Here is an 18,509-nt window from a genome sequence, read left to right as displayed (position 1 = left end):
TTAGAAATTCTTTGTTAACAAGTCGTCGATGGAATTAAATAACCTTACTCTAAATCTGTCACTGATAGTTAGCTATACAACAAAGGCATGGGCTCAGAAAGTGGATATTAAAATCTCTTTCAACTGTAATTCCGTTTGAAATAATGCATTATTATCCCGTAGCGTCCCAGAGGCTTATCATTAACTAAAACATCAAATCCTAAAACTATTCTAAGTTCCATGATCAAATTAAAGGACTAAATACGATATAAATCAACGACCACAGTCATTTCATTGTTTTATCCGTTGTTCTATGCATTTAAGAGTAATTCTCCCTGTCGCTGTATGTCATTATCATACAATTAGATCAATGTAAAATGAAACCAAAAATTATATTTTCAAAAAATTGAAATAATTACAATTGAAATGGATCACATTTCAAACATTTGTCTAATGCTAACAAAGTAAAGCTTACTGTCAGACCACTTACCGGTCGTGATTATGACATCATTAGTGATAAAGTCAATACGATTTACACCCAAAGCCTCACGTTTTAACGTTGTCAGTCACACTTCCAAGAACGCCCCAGCGTTCATCTTTCTGTAGTATCGATTCCCAGTCTTGTTATATCGCAGTGTCAATAAAGGATAGCAAGTCTGAAAAACTAAAACCTGAAGTCTGTGTGCAGAATATATCGCGATATTTTTGTCAGTGTTTTAATACGCACTAGATCTTTAAATGTCTGTACCTCTTTGTCTGATGACATTAAGTTCATTTAGTTGAATGAATTTAAAAACAAACTTGCAGAATATAATGAGATAAAAGCAATTAAATATTCAAAAATTTAAAAGTTCAATTAAAAAAAAGATTAAAAAAATAATTCCCCCTATTTTGTGTATATTATAAAGACTACTGTAGAGTACTCATATTTTTTTCCTTTTAATATTTTCATATTGAATGAAAAGGCTTAGCTCCCTTTCATTTTGTCTAATATATGCTAATTTAGTGTGGCGATTGAATTGTGGATACTGTAAAGAAAAGTTTCAAGCTCTTAAGATCCACTAAAGTAATTATTTTCTAATCGGCATTTCTATGAATAATAAAAGTTTTAAAATTTAAAAGTGACAATATAGTATTCAGTGGGAATGGTGGTCGAGAGACTTAGTACGCTTGAAATTGGCTACCCATGAAGGGGGCTCGACACTCGACTCGAGCAGAGTTGTGTTTACTGAGCGTATAAAGGCAGCACTGAAAACCTTCTCACAGATACCTCTTTCCACTGGTCCACAAAAGAGATTAGACCAAAAGCGATCTGAGCATGCTATAAGCATGAAAGTAGCGCTGTCTAAAAGCTATAATTATTATTCTTAGTTTTTCAGACTAACATACACATTAGAAAAGATAAAAAGGATATTTATGTATGCGTATACCACACATGTTGACATATTTAAAAAGGGCTAGCAGACACCTGCGCACCTATCTTGGTTGGCCTTCTTCAGTCATAGAACGACTATGGTTCATCTCGCACACTTCCTCATGTGGCTGTGGAGCCCTATTTTGGAGAGACACTCCCGTCCACAAATATTACAGGTTAATGTGGCTTTTGCTTCGGTGGTAGAGGAGGAGCTGGCCATTTTTCGTATTATACGCTTTTCTTCCTGAGCTGAGACCCATGTTCTTTCATTGTCCATAGCTTTCTTGGTCACCGTCTCTCTCCATCTGGTGCGGTCTAGAGCTATGTCTTCCCAATGGTCAGTATTGATGTTCACTGATTTTAGGTCCCGTTTTATTACATCTATGTAACGGAGGTGGGGGCGACCAGTTTTTCTTGAGCCAGTCGCGAGTTGTCCGTAGAGGATGACTTTCGGGATGCGATTGTCCTCCTTTCCGCGAACGTGTCCAAGCGGCGTTGTCTGAGGGCTGTAAAGATGCTGGGATTACCTGTTCGCGCAAGGATCTCAGTATTGCACCTACAGACCAATAAAAGTACAAAGCCTAAAAAGGACAAAGAAAACCACAAAGCAATTAAAAAAAAAAGAAAATGTATTAGATGAAACATTTCAGACTAATGTACCATGACAAACAGAAAAAAAAAATTATATTTTAAAAAAGAAATTACCTACTTTTTACAACTTATAGAGCGATTATTTTTCTAACTAACAATTGTTAGAATAAAAAAAATAACGGTCAAACAATAGTTTTCCCTGTGTGGCCAACGAGGTAGCTATTCTTTTCCCGGCCAGGAAAACAAATTACTTGGCAGAATTGAAGTTCCTGGCCCTGATGTACATGATTGATTAGACTGACCTAGTAACACTCGTAGGACGATATCATCTTTTTTTTTAAGTAACGTCTATATTTCATAAGATAGCAAGATAAGACATACATCAACTGTCAAATTTCTAAAAAAATCGTTTGAACCGTTTTCGAGATCCTTGTCCGCCCACCCAGAAGGCTTTATAGAGGTATTGTAAAACAACAACAACAGTAGAATAAGTATCACAATATGGCGGACTTTTTCGTAGAGGTACATCATTCTTACAAACATACTCATTACACATTTCCTTGATGTGTATACCTCTTCTTAAGTCCCATGGTCGTTGAGTAAAAAAACACAGAGACATTAACGTCGTCGTATATCCGGGAATACTAAAGAGAAACAAAATGTGACGAAGAAGGCTGTGAACATTGTTCCTCTTTCTACTATTTATGAGTTTACGTGATTAAACCAGAAGATATAAAATGACTGAATTCGATTGGGAAATGGTTTCATTGCAGATTACAACTGAGTAAAAGCCGGACAATTTTACACTTTGGTCAAAATGCCTGTCAGGCAGAGGACATGACAATATAGTTTGTCCTCTTGGTAACCCTATAAAATATATAAATTCACTATTTTGTAAACCGATTTTTGTTTTCAATAATTGACAAGATAAATTTTAAGGCAATGTTTCCATTCCAAATCAGTACAATCAATTTAAAGCAAACAAGCAAAATATAACACATTTTTTTAATTAAAAAAAGCTAATCTAAGGGAATGAGCTCCGCACTTTTAACCATATCTCTCAGTAATGTAGAAATTATTTTCCTTATTCCATATCAAACAAAATTATTAATTGATCGATTTTTTTTTAAAAATTGAATCGCATTTTGTTAGGTACAAATAAATAGTTGTTTAAAGTTTCAACTTGTTACGAGAATGGATGTGGGTGTTCGATTCTCTAAGGGGACGAGCCCTACATATCTAGCCATATATGTAAATACTAAAGGATCAATTTCCATTGTTAATATCAAACAACACAATTAATTACCCGTAATTAATTAATTAATTGTTGTTTTTTTTATTGATTCATGTCTTGCCTATGCCAATGAATAATTGTGAAATTTTAACTTAATAACGTGTGCAAACTTTTAACCAGACAGACACATAGACAGACAGAGTTGATATTAGTCTTGTAATAATTAAAACCAAAGCATTTTTTCCTAACTCGATAGCTACCAAATATTTCTCTTTACTGCAGGGCCTTACCATCGTCAGCCTTTTTTTTGGTCAAAGTCCCTCCCCTACCCAACCATTTTTTTTCTTTCCCTCTTCTTTCCATGACGACCGACTTTTTAATTTAGTTCACCAGTGTTTGTTTTTTTTTTGGTGTACTCTGCACGCGTGTTTGATTATCAGTGGCGTAGCTAAGGTGGGGGAAAGGAAGGGGGAGAATTCGAAAATCTCCCGGGCCCCATTTGAGGTGGCCCCCAAATTAGTGTTTTTTTACATTAAAAAATAAATATTACGCAAAATGCATTGGCCCCCAAAGAGGTCAGTCCCCTCCGGGTCCCCAATCGATGGACAATTCCTAGCTACGCCCCTGTTGATTATGGTTCGTGTGTATTTCTAGAATGTACACGTGGAAATGATACAGGCGTGTATTTAATGCCACTGCAAAAAACCCAAACCAAAAGTATGTCTGCTCCTGGTTCAGTAGATCTAGAGATAGCACGCGCCTGTACTTGTAAAGATCATCTACTTCCGTTTGTCAATCTCTTTCTTTCTCTCTTTCGCCTTCTACTCTTTAAATTATTTCTTTAGAGGCATCGATTCACTGTACAGATTTGAACGAGCCACTGTTGATTTATGAGATGTATTTGTATTGTCTTAGTAAATTTCACGTGATAGTAGTGCAACTTAATTATTTAGTACTAGACAAATAATGCCGCCAACAGTACCACTCTACTGGCATTCCCATTTGCTCTGCCCGACACTCACTGACCTAGCAAAGAAGTGCAAACAAATAGTGTAGTCTATAGTTAACCATTACGTCAACACGACCGAAGCGTCAAAACTCTAGTTTCAAGAGCTTGATTGGTTTTGATATCATCTAAGCTTTTCCGTGAACAAATCTAGGCCCAATATTTAGTTTCTAAAGCGTATTTTAAAGTTGTCACGACAAGCTCTCGGGGGCTTAAAAACTTGATATAAAAACTCCTTATAAAAACTTGTACAAACTTGTTACATAGTTTAAGGCGCTATCATTGTTCGATCCTTTGTATTGTTATATGCGATACCATCGTATTTCTTAGTAGAACTAAAGAAGAACTGTGCACAGCTTGAGACTTTGGAATTTCGGTAGACACTTTCAGAACTGTCTTCAAGGTAAATTATATTTTGCTGTTGCTGTTACTTAATATCCCCTTTGTTACCTAAGTGATGGAGGGGGGGGGGGGTTCTGGAATTTTCATGGAGACAAAGACGCTTTTATTTGAGGTTCTTACCGGAAACGTGTTGTATTTTCAAAGCAGTTACACATTTATCCATAATTTCATAATACCCTTCACCCACATTCTTATAAAAAGAAAAAGGGCCTGGATGGTGAGTATGACAAATTAGCATGAAGAAGCTCTAAAATAATAATAATAATAAGAAGAAGAAGAAGAAGTGATAATAAAAAGAAAAGAACACAATGTGAAAACTTAAGCTAGGAGACTCTAGAAGTTGACTCAAATAACATAATACCCTATAATTATATTAGCCAAGGAGATAGTGACAACTGACCTAGCAAACATGCTAGACCCAAAACATCCCTAAGAAGATTCTTGTTGCCTGTCAGAGGGCGGTACTGCTGCAGACCAGTCACATCACCAGACAAAATTTCTCAGTGTACACTGTTAAAGAAACTACGATACATTTTATTTCCAGAGAATAAAAATTAGTTCCTTTCTATGATAATAATATCCTTTATAATTGTATTGCCTTAAACTGTCCTGTTTGTCATCATATGTCATTTTTAGCGGCCCCCGAAAGGGGAAAAGACGCTATTAGTTTTGTGCGAAATGTCTGTCCGTCCGTCCCGTTTAGATCTCGTGAGCGGTAAAACGCTTGGCTTCCGAACCGGGGGTTCCGGGTTTGAATCCTGGTGAAAACTGGGATTTTCAACTTTGGAATCTTTGGGCGCCTCTGAGTCCACTTAGCTCTAATGGGTACCTGACATTAGTTGGGAAAAAGTAAAGGCGGTAGGTCGTTGTGCTGGCTACATGACACCCTCGTTAACGTAGGCCACAAAAACAGATGAACTTTACATCATCTGCCCTATAGACCACAAGGTCTGAAAGGGGAACTAGTTAGGCCAGGTTCACATCTAACTTTATATTCACTTTCACCTATCCTTTGATCTGCGGGACCGTTGGGGCACTACACAAGATCTGTCAACCTTCTTTCTTCATTCTTATCTCTCATTTGTCTTTGATATAATTTCATTCGGATGTTCTTTCTGAAAATATCGAAGCCTGCCTGGGTGGACCACTTCGGGGGCCGATTTTGAGTTTGTTTCCACACAAACTGTCTTTTGTAACCTTGTTAAAACTTAGTATTGTTTTTTTGTTTGTTTATTTCATTTATTTTCTAATTATCTCAATTCATTGTTTAAAAATTTCACCTTCTATATTTAATTGAGTTTTACATGCATGAATCTGTTCTTCATCAAATATTTCTTAATCATATGCATTTCATTTTACATTATGCTCCACAGATCAACCCCACGAAGTAACATACAATGGAAAACAAAACATCGTTTAATGTTACTCTCTGTTTTATGTTAGAACTAGATCTATCAGAAAAAAGTCGAACCATATCGTCAAATCGCAACCTACTTTTGGCTATCAGCGTGGTCTCGAGCGTCATCGACCTCTTCATTATCATCTCTAATGCGACTCTTGTTGTGGCCCTGATCAAGTCCAGCAAAGAAAGCGAGGGCAAAGTCTCTATGACCAGCTCCAATATTAGCAAGAGGTCAAGGCTCTTGATGGCGTCCATCTCCATGTGCCATACGTTCATCGGCGCCTTCCTCGTCCCGTGCGCCGTCACTCAAATGATTCACAACGGTGTCTGGGTGTTGGGGCCGCAGATGTGCACCGCCAAGAACGTGCTGGAGGCTGTCATATCAGCCAGCACTCAGTATCACGTGATCTGCATGGCTCTGGACATGTACCTAGCCATATGCAAGCCACTCGCTTATCGTATGCTTACCTCTAGATCAAGCCACCTTATGATTTGGTCAAGCTGGATTTTACCTCTAGCTATTTTTGTCATCCCGATGCTATTTGGCTGGCACCAGTTGGGAAAGGAACTCGTGATCATGTGTCAGACTGTCTACGGCATTTGCAGCACTGTCTTCAATGACTATGTGCTTCTCTTCATCGCTTTCTTCTTATCGATCCTTCCTTTTGCTGCCCTCATCACTATGTATGCACTGATCCTGAGAGCCATTGCCAGATTTCACGATAGACTTCCTGGGGACAAGCCACGAAGAATAGAAAAAAGCACAAACACTGATCAACAATCCTCAATGAGATTGGATTCAGAAGTAAGCGAAGGTGTCACAGATGTTTCAGAAGTTTCAGTCCGTCCCAAGAGGCACACTGCAACAATTCAAAATTGCGACCAAAATGTAAATGAGAATGTTCAGAAATGTAAGACCAAACCTCAACTAAACTCCATTTCTATTTTAAATGAAGACAGTAAAACGCTCGAAAGAAAACGAGCTGAAAAAACAGTAGTTCAAGGATCTAGTTTTGGCAACTTCAGAAAAAGCTGCAGAAATGCAAGAGCCTTTCGTTACATCCTGGGCATTCTAAGCTGGTGCGCAGCTACCTCGACTATATTTATTGTATCTAAAATAATTCAGGTGTTTCGTCCAGACCTGATGCCTAAATGGCTTGGGACGGCCTTGTGGTGGTTGTCGTATTTGAACTCAGCGGTTAACCCATTTCTTCTGTGCAGCAACAGGAATGTCCGACACTGCGTTGAAACTCTGATTGGTGTAAAATTATATAGGAATTAAATTCTCTTTCAAAAACATGTGAAAACGATGACTTAGACACAAATGTCTTATTACTTTCTAAAATAAACTCTAAATAGCTCTAATGTATCTCACTTGAAGGCACCTGCAAGTTTGGAGGTGTTATCGCTTGTATTTAAGAAAAAGGGTTCTGGACTACTCATGTACACATAGTTTACATTTTTTTATTTTTGCAAAATATTTGTGTGTGTGTTTCTCTGTTATTGTGAAGGACTAGAGGGAGTGAGCCTCTCAATATACCAGAGTTCCTAGGACCGTAGTTTGCCTATCAATTGCCAACTATTGCGTCTAAAGTCTAAAGCATTTATTGTTGCTTGTTAAAAGAAAAAATTGAGATTACCAATTTTCTTTTCAATTATTGAGAAAATAACATCTAAGGCTATGATTCCATTGTCATATATACAGGTTGGCCAGCACATATTAAAATAAAAACAAATGAGCTTCCACAATCTACGGGGACTTGGTAACAAAAGCATATTTTTTCAGACTCAGTTACTATCAAATAGTTTTCTGTATGTATTGGGGCATTAACTTTGTTGACAGTGACAAGAGTTGTTTCTCTTTTAAATGCAGCCACCAACCCCGACACCCCACCGCTTTTGTTCTCGCTACTGTCATTCAATTTAAATCAGTGTTTCTCAAACTGTGTTCCGCGAGGTTTGAATAGCTGTTCCATGAACTATTGGAGCAATTAACTTATAGGCCTACCACACATGAATTATTCATAAGTATACAGACAAGAAATTTTGATTTTATTAGCGCTTCTCGGTAAAGAAAAAAACAAACATCATTATAAACTTTGAACTGATCTAAATTCTGATAAATTTGAAACAAAGATACGAAGATCAACATTTAAATGGTTTCTGTCCGAGTTTATCTAAAGAGAACTTGAATATTTAAAACAAGCCAATGCCAGTTAACTTCTTTTATCTATTTTTGAGAAGCATCTTTTTTTTTTATTTTGTTGCAACAAAGCCAAAGTGTAACTCTAGAAACAGGTATGATGCCAGACCAGATAGTAAAATTGATTTTTATCAATATCTTGACTGATAGTAAGAAGGAAAGATCTTCAAGAACATAATACAATAAACGCCATTAAACCTTTATTTTTCTGATGCTAATGACTGTCTATATTATTCAGAATAGATTTCTACTTGAAAATAATAATAAAAATATATACATTTAGAATAGGGTCCACCTAGCTCTCTCTCTCTCTCTCTGTCTGTCTTTGTCTCTCTCTCCAAAGAAAGGTTTCCCATTGGCTACAGAATTCAAGAACTATTGTTTATTTATGAAATGCATGTCTATTGTCTTGGTAAATTTTAAATTCCACGTAAAATGGTGCAACTTTCAAAAACAAATTATAAAATACTGCCATACGTAGGCCGCTTTTAGTTATTGGCATTCCGCCCAATACTCACTGACCGCTGACAAAATAAATGAAAAGGTTTAGCCAAATATTCACCTATATGAACAACTCATTATGTCAACACCATCAAAGCGTTCAAATCTATTTTCAACATTTTGATTGCTTGTAAAAGTGTTGAAGTCTCCCCCTTGAGCAAGTCTATTTTAAATATTTAACTTTAACTCATAATTTTAATATTCCACGATGTGCTCTCAAGGTTTCCAACTTTTTTTTTTTTTAAGTCAAAATTTTGTTATAAAAACCTTTTGTAAGGCACAATGATAAGGCCATGTCTTTTGTTCACGCTATTAATCTATAGATATACGGGAATGTATATCTCTGTAGAACTGAAGATAGCTGAGCAAGTTTTGTAACGTTGGAGCTGTAGTAGAAACTCTTGGAGCTAAACTCATGGTAAGTTTTAGAAATAGATTGTGATGTTCTTTTATAATATTCACTTGGCGTGACTGGCTGACTAGTAAAGCGCTTGGTTTCCAAACTGAGAGACTTGGAATTTCAGGATTTCTATAGCACACCCGAGTGAACACAGCTCTTAATGGGTATTTGACATTAGTTGGGGAAAAGTAAAGGCGGTTGGTCATTGTGCTGGCCACATGGCACCCTCGTTAACCTTGGGCCACAGAAACAGATGATCCTTACATCATCTGCCCTATAGATCGCAAGGTCTGAAAGAGAAGCTTGATTATTATAGAATATTATTATTATTACAATAACAATACTAAAGTAGTACAAATAACATCCTTTTTAATTTCTTGAATGAATAGAATAAACTGTCGTATGTTTCTCTGTTATAGTAGATCTATATCTTATTAACATTAGTGTATCTTGGTAGTTGTTAATTCATAGTTATTATATTGTTTTCCTTTCATTAAATTTTTTTTTTCAAAATTTCAATTGCTTTAATAAACTTTGACCCCACAAAAATATACGTTTCCCACAATTCGTTCCATTTGTTTTTAACGTGTATTACTTGCTCCATTATTTTCCACAGATCAATTTGCTTAATTAATAATGGAAAACGCAACATTCTTCAACATAACTCTATGTTCTGTGCTAGAACTGGATATATCCATAAAAGGTCGACGTATATCTTCAAATCGCTACCTACTTTTGGCTATCAGCGTGGTCTCGTGCGTCATTGGCGCCTTCATTATCATCTCTAATGCGACTCTTGTTGTGGCCCTGATCAAGTCAAGCAAAGAAAGCGAGGGCAAAGTCTCTATGACCAGCTCCAATATTAGCAAAAGATCAAGGTTCTTAATGGCGTCCATCTCCATGTGCCATTCGGCCATAGGGGCGTTTCTCATCCCGTGCGCCGTCACTCAAATGATTCACAACGGTGTGTGGGTGTTAGGGCCGCAGATGTGCACCGCCAAGAACGTGCTGGAGGCTGTCTTATCATCCAGCATTCAATATCACGTAATCTTTATGGCCTTGGACATGTACCTGGCCATATGCAAGCCTCTCGCTTATCGTATGCTTACCTCTAGATCAAGCCACTTAATGATTTGGTCAAGCTGGATCTTGCCTCTAGCTATTTTTGTCATCCCGATGCTATTTGGCTGGCACCAGTTAGGAAAGGAGCTCGTGATCATGTGTCAGACTGTCTACGGCATTTGCAGCACTGTCTTCAATGACTATGTTCTTCTCTTCATTACTCTCTTCACAACGATTCTGCCTATATCTATTCTGATGTCTTTGTATGCACTGATTCTGAGAGCTATCGCTGAATTTCATGGCAGATTACCCAGGGACAAGTTTCGAGGAACAGAAAGGAACCCTAACAATGCATTACATTCGACGACCAGCGTTGATTCAGATGCACCTAAAGGCATCTCAGAAGTTTCCGAATTGGCAGTCTGTCCACAGAACCACTCTACAACATTTCAAAACAGCGACCGTTATTTAAATGAGGGTGTTTCCTCTGTTTTAAAATCTGAGAACAAACCTCAATTAAATCCCAGTTTCATTTTAAATGGAGATAGTAAGATGACTGAAAAAATAAACCAACAAAGAAACTCATCCGATGGTAAAAGTAAAAGATCCAGTTTTGGCAACTTCAGAAAAAATCTCATCAACGCAAAGGCGTTTCGTTATATCCTGATCATTCTAAGCTGGTATGCTGTTACGTGTGCCGTATTTCTCATCTCTAAAATTATCCTCGTATGTCGCCCAGACCTGATGCCTAAATGGCTTAACACGGCCTTGTGGTGGGTGGGGTACTCGACCTCTGCCTTTAATCCATTCATGCTGTGCAGCAACAACAAGGTACGACACTGCTTAGAAACTTTGATTCGTGTAAAATTATATAAGAATTAACATTTTATTTATTGAAAAGTTGTTCTTCTTCAATTGTAGCTTGAGGGTTCAAGCCTAGTCAAAACAATAGACTAGCCACTGTGCCAGCGAAGAGCTTATAAAAATGGAAGTTTTTATTATTATCTTTTGTTAGTTTCATTAAGTGACGATCTAATTCCTTTCACTATGTATAAATGGGACTCTTTCATCTTATATCCCCACATTTCAACCAACTGAAATGATTAATTACCAATAGCTATTTAATTACCAACTTGGTTATTTTTTTTTAAATTGATTCTCGTTTTGTCAGGTACAAGAAATAATTGTGCAAAATTTCAACTTGATCCGAGACTCGGTGTAGGAGAAATAACGTATTCAAACCTTTTTACCAGACAGACAGGCAGTGTGGGTTGATATGTGCTCTGTAAAAGATGTATTAAGAACCGACTGTCAAGACTTAATGTTTTGTAAACTAAAAAAACAAAACAACAACAACACAACTTTCATACAGATGTTTCGTGTTCTTAGTAAAACCACATTTGATAATCACACTGACCTAAGGATAATCCCTAACATTCATTCGGACAATTATCTAGATCTGGTATCAGATACCAGGAAAAGAAGGTAAAAGAGTTCTATTGTTCCATACATTAAGCAATCGTCTTCAAACTTTTGTTCCTGAACTAATGCAATTTATGTAAATTAGAAACAGTAGTGGACCTAAGACTGTTCCTTGAGGTACACCTGAAATTACAATTATTGGTATTGATTTAGAGCCATTGGTGTTGATTTAGAGCCATTTATTATTACAATTTGTTCTCTTCCTATTAGAAAATCCTGAATCCATTAATGCAATGAACCATTTATGACAAAGTATTTTAGTTTTTTAAGCAGGCTATGGTAGTGAACTTTGAGAATGCCTACTAGCTAAGAGTCAATGAACATGGAAGCTTGTATAGTCAGGGCCGGTCTTAGGCCACAGCAACCTATGCGGCCGCAGTGGGCCCCCCGCTTTCATAGGCCCCGCGCGATGCGAATTCTAGGTGTAAATTATTATATTAAACCATTTTAACTTAGTATTAAAGGGTTCTTGGAATTCTCCTGAAATTATCAAATATAAGAAAAAGTCATGAAAATGTCCTGAAATTATTAAAATTTTCTAAAAACTGATGCAAATCTCCTTAAAACAGACTAAATTGTCATTTCGTGGTGTCATGAAATATGGACAACGCCAATCCTACTCGCGATTAAAAAAAAAACGGCATTGTCAGCTTTCATTTAATAAAAATGTAATAATAAGCCGAATTTTAACCAAAACAAGAAGTTCTAATACTTAATTCTTAATTTACTTTAATAGTCACTGGCATACAATATAGTTTTATATCTATTTCGACCTCTTAGAAAAAAAAAGCGATATTTTGCTAGTCGATAGTAAATCTAAAAGGCAGATCTGAATGTTTATCGGCTTTTTGTTGGAAAACTACTATCTACTGTAGATGGCTCGTAAAGTTAATTTTTGACAGTGATTTTGTACTTTGTAAACTATAAATAAAATGCAAAGACAAATTTATTTTCTAATACTAAATCCTAATTTTCACTTATTTATCCTTATCACAACCCAAATTAGGATCCGCAAAATCCGTTTCGCATAGGGCCCCGCAACCTGTAGGACCGACCCTGTGTATAGTTATGTATTGTTTCTACTTCATGTTTGTGTTCACCAAGTCTATTGCGGCAGCCTAATACAAAGAGGGCTAATTCAGCGTATACCACCACTTCAGTCAAGTACTATTTATTTTCCTTGCTTGAGATACCAAACAAATGAGTACTTTTTACAAGTCAACATAATAGCCGGCAAAAAGAACTCAGTAGTTGTGATGAGACGAAAGCTGAGCTGGTTTGGTCATAGTGTAAGATTTACTATCAAAAATTATTCATCAACGTCCAGTGAAGGGAGCACGAAGAAAATGTCGTCCAAAGCTGGCTGGTCAACGTAAAGGAATCGACCGGCCTCTCTCTCAATATCCTGCTAAGAAAAATTGATGACCGTGAATTTGGTTTCGCGAACAGTCACAGCACCTCTATGACGAAAGTCAAGAGATCAGAGAGAGGAGAGCTATATTTAGGATCTAGATCTGAGTAGAAATAAACATCAATAAAAAAAAACTGGAACGAAAGAAAGTTACGAACCAAAAAGAGTGTTAATATTAATAAGTGCTTAAAGCGAAAGGAAATATAATTTTGTATTAGAGGAATTGAAATGTCGGCTTAAAAAACATATTGGGTCGAAATTGCAAGAACTAGCTGACTTGGTGATGCGCATAAACAAGACGTCCACAGCATATGCTATACAAATAAATGCCGATTAAAAAAATTCGTTTTTGGTAGATTTAGACACTTTGGTTTCGATGTTGAAAACAGCTTCGTTGTTCAATGTACCTAAAAAGTAACATGTTAAAGTTTCGTATTTTATCGTCCACGGCAAGTGGGAGAATTAGGGATGATTAGTTATCAGGGCCAAGATTTTTATATTGTAAAAGCTCGCAACCTTAGCACCTCATGCCTGTTGCATCACCATCAAAACATTGAAACAATATACATAGAAATTGAATGGATTAAAATTATTTATTTTTTCAATATCATTTTTAATGCATCTGAGAAGGTGATACGCGATTCACGTCCTAGCTCTAATAATCTACTTCCGTAACTCTTGGGTCCGAGAGTTTTCCTTGGAAGAGGAGGAGTCCTTTTACGTCATCGCGAACGAAAAATATAAAAGGACGTTTCACTACGAAGTCCTCTGAGGAGTCTCTGCTCTGGCGTCCTTCAAAGACCGGCGTCTCAGTAGAAACGATCCCAGTCTCTTTGACATCTATAAATACTTTATGAACACCGCTGCTTAGTGCTAAATGCTTTTCGGACAGCTCACTAAAATCTGCATCTGGGTCAAATAAAAAGTCCAGCCCCATGCTGCTTTTCTTGCTGATATTGAGAGTGGACGTCAGTTGGAACTTGGGGACATATAGGTTCACTTTGGTCGTCTGCAGGTGAGCGAAGAAGAGCTCGCTATCGTGGAGCTCATTCACCATGAAATCGTGAAGCCTGCTCAGCGTCTCGTTCTCGTTGGGGAGCGCGATGTAAAAGGCGAAGCCGTAGTTCTTGAATGGCAGCCTCAACACTTTGGCCGCGAATCCTTCCATCTCGCCGACCTCCACTTCAACGTCGTCTCTCCTCATAAAGCTGGTGCGGATTGTTTCACCGCTCTCAGTGACGAACTCTCCGTCTTGGGTTTTGGAGGCATCGAATGGAGACTCCCACGACGCGTTGAGAAAGAACACGTTCAGAAACAAAATGTCTGTGTCAGCCGTGATGAAGCTCGGCGGGAGAATGGTCGTGATGGCGTTGTTGGTCCGGTTGGCCACCCAAGCGTTGATTGGTTCTTCTGGGCCTTTAGGTGCAGAGATGTCAATAGTTTTGGGCTCAACCTGAAAGATATGCCCAACGTGCCCCTGTTCGAATAAACACAAAGACAAAGGCAATCAGATCAAATCAAAATTATATACTAGAAAAATATTTATAAAATCCTTTAAAAAAACACAATGCTTATCTAATGTTGAAGTAATTTTCCTTTTTCAATAGCAAACAAAATAATTGATTACAAATAATTAATTGACTAATTTTGGTTAATTTTTTAAATTGATTTATGTTTTGTTAGGTACAATAAATAATTGTTTAAAGTTTCAACTTAATTCGAGAATGGGTGTCGGAGAAATAACGTCTACCATTAACCACGGGGACCAAACCCTACATATTTAGCCATATTGCTAGTAATTAATTGGTTAATTGTTTACTTTTTTTGTTTTTGATTCATGTATTGTCTTCGTCAATGAATAATAGTGAAAAGTTTCAACTTGATTCCTGAATGGGTGTGGGAGATAAAACGTATACACAGTTTTTTACCAGACAGACAGAGCGAGTTGATATAAGCTTTGTACCAGACAGACAGAGCGATTTGATATAAGCTTTGTACCAGACAGACAGAGCGATTTGGTATAAGCTTTGTACCAGATAGACAGAGCGAGTTGATATAAGCTTTGTACCAGACAGACAGAGCGAGTTGATATAAGCTTTGTACCAGATAGACAGAGCGAGTTGATATAAGCTTTGTACCAGACAGACAGAGCGAGTTGATATAAGCTTTGTACCAGATAGACAGAGCGAGTTGATATAAGCTTTGTACCAGACAGACAGTTCCAGACAGAGCGAGTTGATATAAGCTTTGTACTAGACAGACAGTTCCAGACAGAGCGAGTTGATATAAGCTTTGTACCAGACAGACAGAGCGAGTTGATATAAGATTTGTACCAGACAGACAGAGCGAGTTGGTATAAGCTTTGTACCAGATAGACAGATCGAGTTGATATAAGCTTTGTACCAGACAGACAGAGCGAGTTGATATAAGCTTTGTACCAGATAGACAGAGCGAGTTGATATAAGCTTTGTACCAGACAGACAGTTCCAGACAGACAGAGTTGATATAAGCTTTGCAATAAAAAACCACATTCATCTAAAATTACAATGAAACAGAATTGAAGTAAAAGACAAATACAATCAAACCATAACATTAAAATGCTAACCCAAATCCAACGCAATTACACTGAGAAATATTTCAGGAAAAGACTATTAATTGAAAGACAAAATGCAACCAAAGATTTTCACAATGAAATGCAATTACAATCAAAACAAAAAAGTCTAAGAACTTCAAAAAGACAAATACGACTAAATAAAATGGACTCAGTAGAAGATAATATATAAAATAATATAATTCAATTTTTGTTATTGACCGTTTACAATTCCTTACATTCTCTTGAATTTCTTTAAATCTTATTTCCTTTTCTTTCTTTCTCTTTTTTTTTTTTTGTTTTAAGGCAATTTTCTGGGGATGGACAGGACAAATAATTAAAAAAAAAAATTAAAAAAAAACTAATATTTAACAAATCCAGCAAGGTTTGCTATAGTTTAGATTAGATAGCTTATCATCAAAATTTTTAAAATTCAATCTGTGCATTCCTGCTGATGGGTTAAGTTAAGCAAAAAAAAATTAATAATGCGGAAGCAGCGTGAAGCATTGTTGAGAAACACACACACATAGTTTTGCTAAGTTTAAGAACAATCATTACCTTGTATTCGTCTTTAATAGGGAACGTTGGCTTGGCCCAGATGCCATTTGCTAGAACAATGTCAATGCCAGGCATAGTCTCGTAGTCTTGAAACAGCTCTATGTACGCGGTGTAGGGGTCCTCAATCTGTTGACAAATGGGATCAGGAACAGTAGAAATGGTTTTCCTTTTAGCAGATCCGTTTCAACACTAAACGTGGGGGGTGGGGGGGCTTTTTATGTTAGTTAACTTAAATTGAATTTTAACAATTTAAGATAGACAATCTTCACAATGCAAATTGATGTTCTGCTTATACTGTGAAATGTTGAACTCTTTGATGACTTTAGTTCTACTACATCGAGTATCTGGGCCTAATTCATATGTTACGAGTATCTGGGCCTAATTCATATGTTACGAGTATCTGGGCCTAATTCATATGTTACGAGTATCTGGGCCTAATTCATATGTTACGAGTATCTGGGCCTAATTCATATGTTACCTTTGGTGGCGTAGTGGTAAAACGCTTGGCTTTCAAACCGAGGGATCACGGGTTCAAATCTTCTGTGGAGACTGTGATTTTATTATTTCGGGATTTTAAGGGCGCCATCCAACTTTAATGGGTACCTGACATTAGTCGGGGAACTCAAATTGGTTTGACGTTGTGCTGACCGTCGGCCATAGAAACAAATGACCTTTACATTATCTCCCCTATAGCTCGCAATAGGTACTTTACTTTTTTTCTTTTTATACCTTTTAAATTCATTCTATATCTTACTTTATATAATTAATTCTTTACTTATATTATAAATTGTCGTAACGCTCCTTATATACTTTATTCACTATCTGACCTTATACCGACATTCACCTATCCCTTAGCTTGTTAGTCACTATCTGACCTTATACCGACATCCACCTAACCCTTAGCTTGTTGGTCACTATCTGACCTTATACCGACATTCACCTATCGCTTAGCTTGTTAGTCACTATCTGACCTTATACCGACATTCACCTATCCCTTAGCTTGTTGGAACGTTGAGGTAACACACATGATCGGTTGACCGTCTTTCTCCACTCCTTAAATACTTCATTCTATAGCCTACCTCCTCTATTTCTGACTATATCTTACCTTCAGGAGCTCATGGAAGTTGTCTAATGTTTTGTTCCACGCTCCCAGCATGACCATACTTAGAGCAGAGTGACCGCTCAATGGACTAAAGAGCAGGTTTTTGGATTCCGTGTGCAGTTTATTGAAAACGTCAAGCGAGAACATCGACACGGCTTCAGCCAAAACTTCTACATCTGTGATGTTGGGGTGGTCGTCTTGTGCAAAGCCACTTTGGGCTCCTAAGGAGACCGCAACTAGCAGGAAGACAGCTTTACTTAACATTGTGTTTATCGCCCTTCTCTTAGGGCTGCTGGTTTCGTCTGGTTGCCTTTTTGGGATCTCACCAGCCAAACTGACGACTGGCCTTTTCTTAATTAAACGCGAATCTAAATGTCCTATCAATAATTATATTAGAGATCACCACGCAACGCGCACGTGCTGCTATCAACACAGCCATAGGCGTGATCTTTGTTAGCTAACGTTAGAAACGCACAGATAACATTACGAGAAGGTCTTTAAATGACTTAATTCTGTTCATTGTTATTGCGCAGGTGAGAGTAGATCTATATAGTTTTGAGCATCTTGACATGTGTAACAAATTTCAATAGATATAGTTACAGTAGCTGCGAAGAGTCTATGAAGCTTACAACTTCTACTATAAATTCACACCAAAAGAATATGTTTTCATTTACAGTATCCAAGATGTTGTTGCCCAAACCAAAACTTTATTTTCTTAATGAATACAACAAAGTTATGGTCCAAATTGTCCCTTCCCACCTCCAGCCCAACCACTTTGGTTTATCTTAAAATTTATTCCTATTCATCATCAGTCCCACATTGTAAAGCTCTGGGTGCAGGACCAGATTTAGACATAATAAGGCCTTACGCTATTGGAGATATGGGACCACTTATAAATCCAACCCCAACTAGATATACCCATGCGTCCTATGCTATTTACAGTATCAGACAATTTTTTTCAGTGCTCTTTCTTCAAAAAATGATTGGAAACATCCTTGTGACACTTTGTATCGCTCCCCCCCCCCCCCCAATCGCCCCCTTCAAAGTAATGACAATAAACTATTTTCTGTGTATTGCCATATGTAAATCCAGCCATGTCTGGGGGATGCGATTCTGGAAAGTATCTCTTAAAATAGCTATTGCGCTGAACGATAGTGCAATTAGCAAATAAA

General features: G+C 37.2%; 3 protein-coding genes across 3 annotated transcripts; 2 read left to right on the top strand and 1 right to left on the bottom strand.

Moving 5' to 3' along the window:
* Nucleotides 1-6,023: 6,023 nt before the first annotated feature.
* LOC106071740 (5-hydroxytryptamine receptor 1A-alpha-like) lies at nt 6,024-7,310 on the top strand. Its single transcript, XM_013231902.2, has one exon. It carries the CDS (start codon nt 6,024-6,026, stop codon nt 7,308-7,310), a length of 1,287 nt encoding a protein of 428 aa, XP_013087356.2.
* A 2,458-nt stretch (nt 7,311-9,768) lies between these two features.
* LOC106071739 (5-hydroxytryptamine receptor 5A-like) lies at nt 9,769-11,151 on the top strand. The gene is made up of 2 exons (XM_013231901.2): nt 9,769-11,025; nt 11,116-11,151. Exons 1-2 carry the CDS (start codon nt 9,769-9,771, stop codon nt 11,149-11,151), a joined length of 1,293 nt encoding a protein of 430 aa, XP_013087355.2.
* A 2,510-nt stretch (nt 11,152-13,661) lies between these two features.
* LOC106071742 (serpin B3-like) lies at nt 13,662-17,707 on the bottom strand. Its single transcript, XM_013231905.2, has 3 exons — nt 17,341-17,707; nt 16,236-16,361; nt 13,662-14,564 (listed from the first exon to the last, which is right to left on the bottom strand). The coding sequence occupies exons 1-3, from the start codon at nt 17,599-17,601 to the stop codon at nt 13,743-13,745; spliced, it is 1,209 nt and encodes a 402-aa protein (XP_013087359.2). The 5' UTR covers nt 17,602-17,707; the 3' UTR covers nt 13,662-13,742.
* Nucleotides 17,708-18,509: the final 802 nt, after the last annotated feature.

This window comes from Biomphalaria glabrata, chromosome 17 (genome assembly GCF_947242115.1).
Source record: "Biomphalaria glabrata chromosome 17, xgBioGlab47.1, whole genome shotgun sequence".
NCBI lineage: Eukaryota > Metazoa > Mollusca > Gastropoda > Planorbidae > Biomphalaria > Biomphalaria glabrata.
The sequence above is the reverse complement of the archived record's forward strand: the minus strand, read 5'-3'. Positions and strand labels throughout refer to the sequence as shown.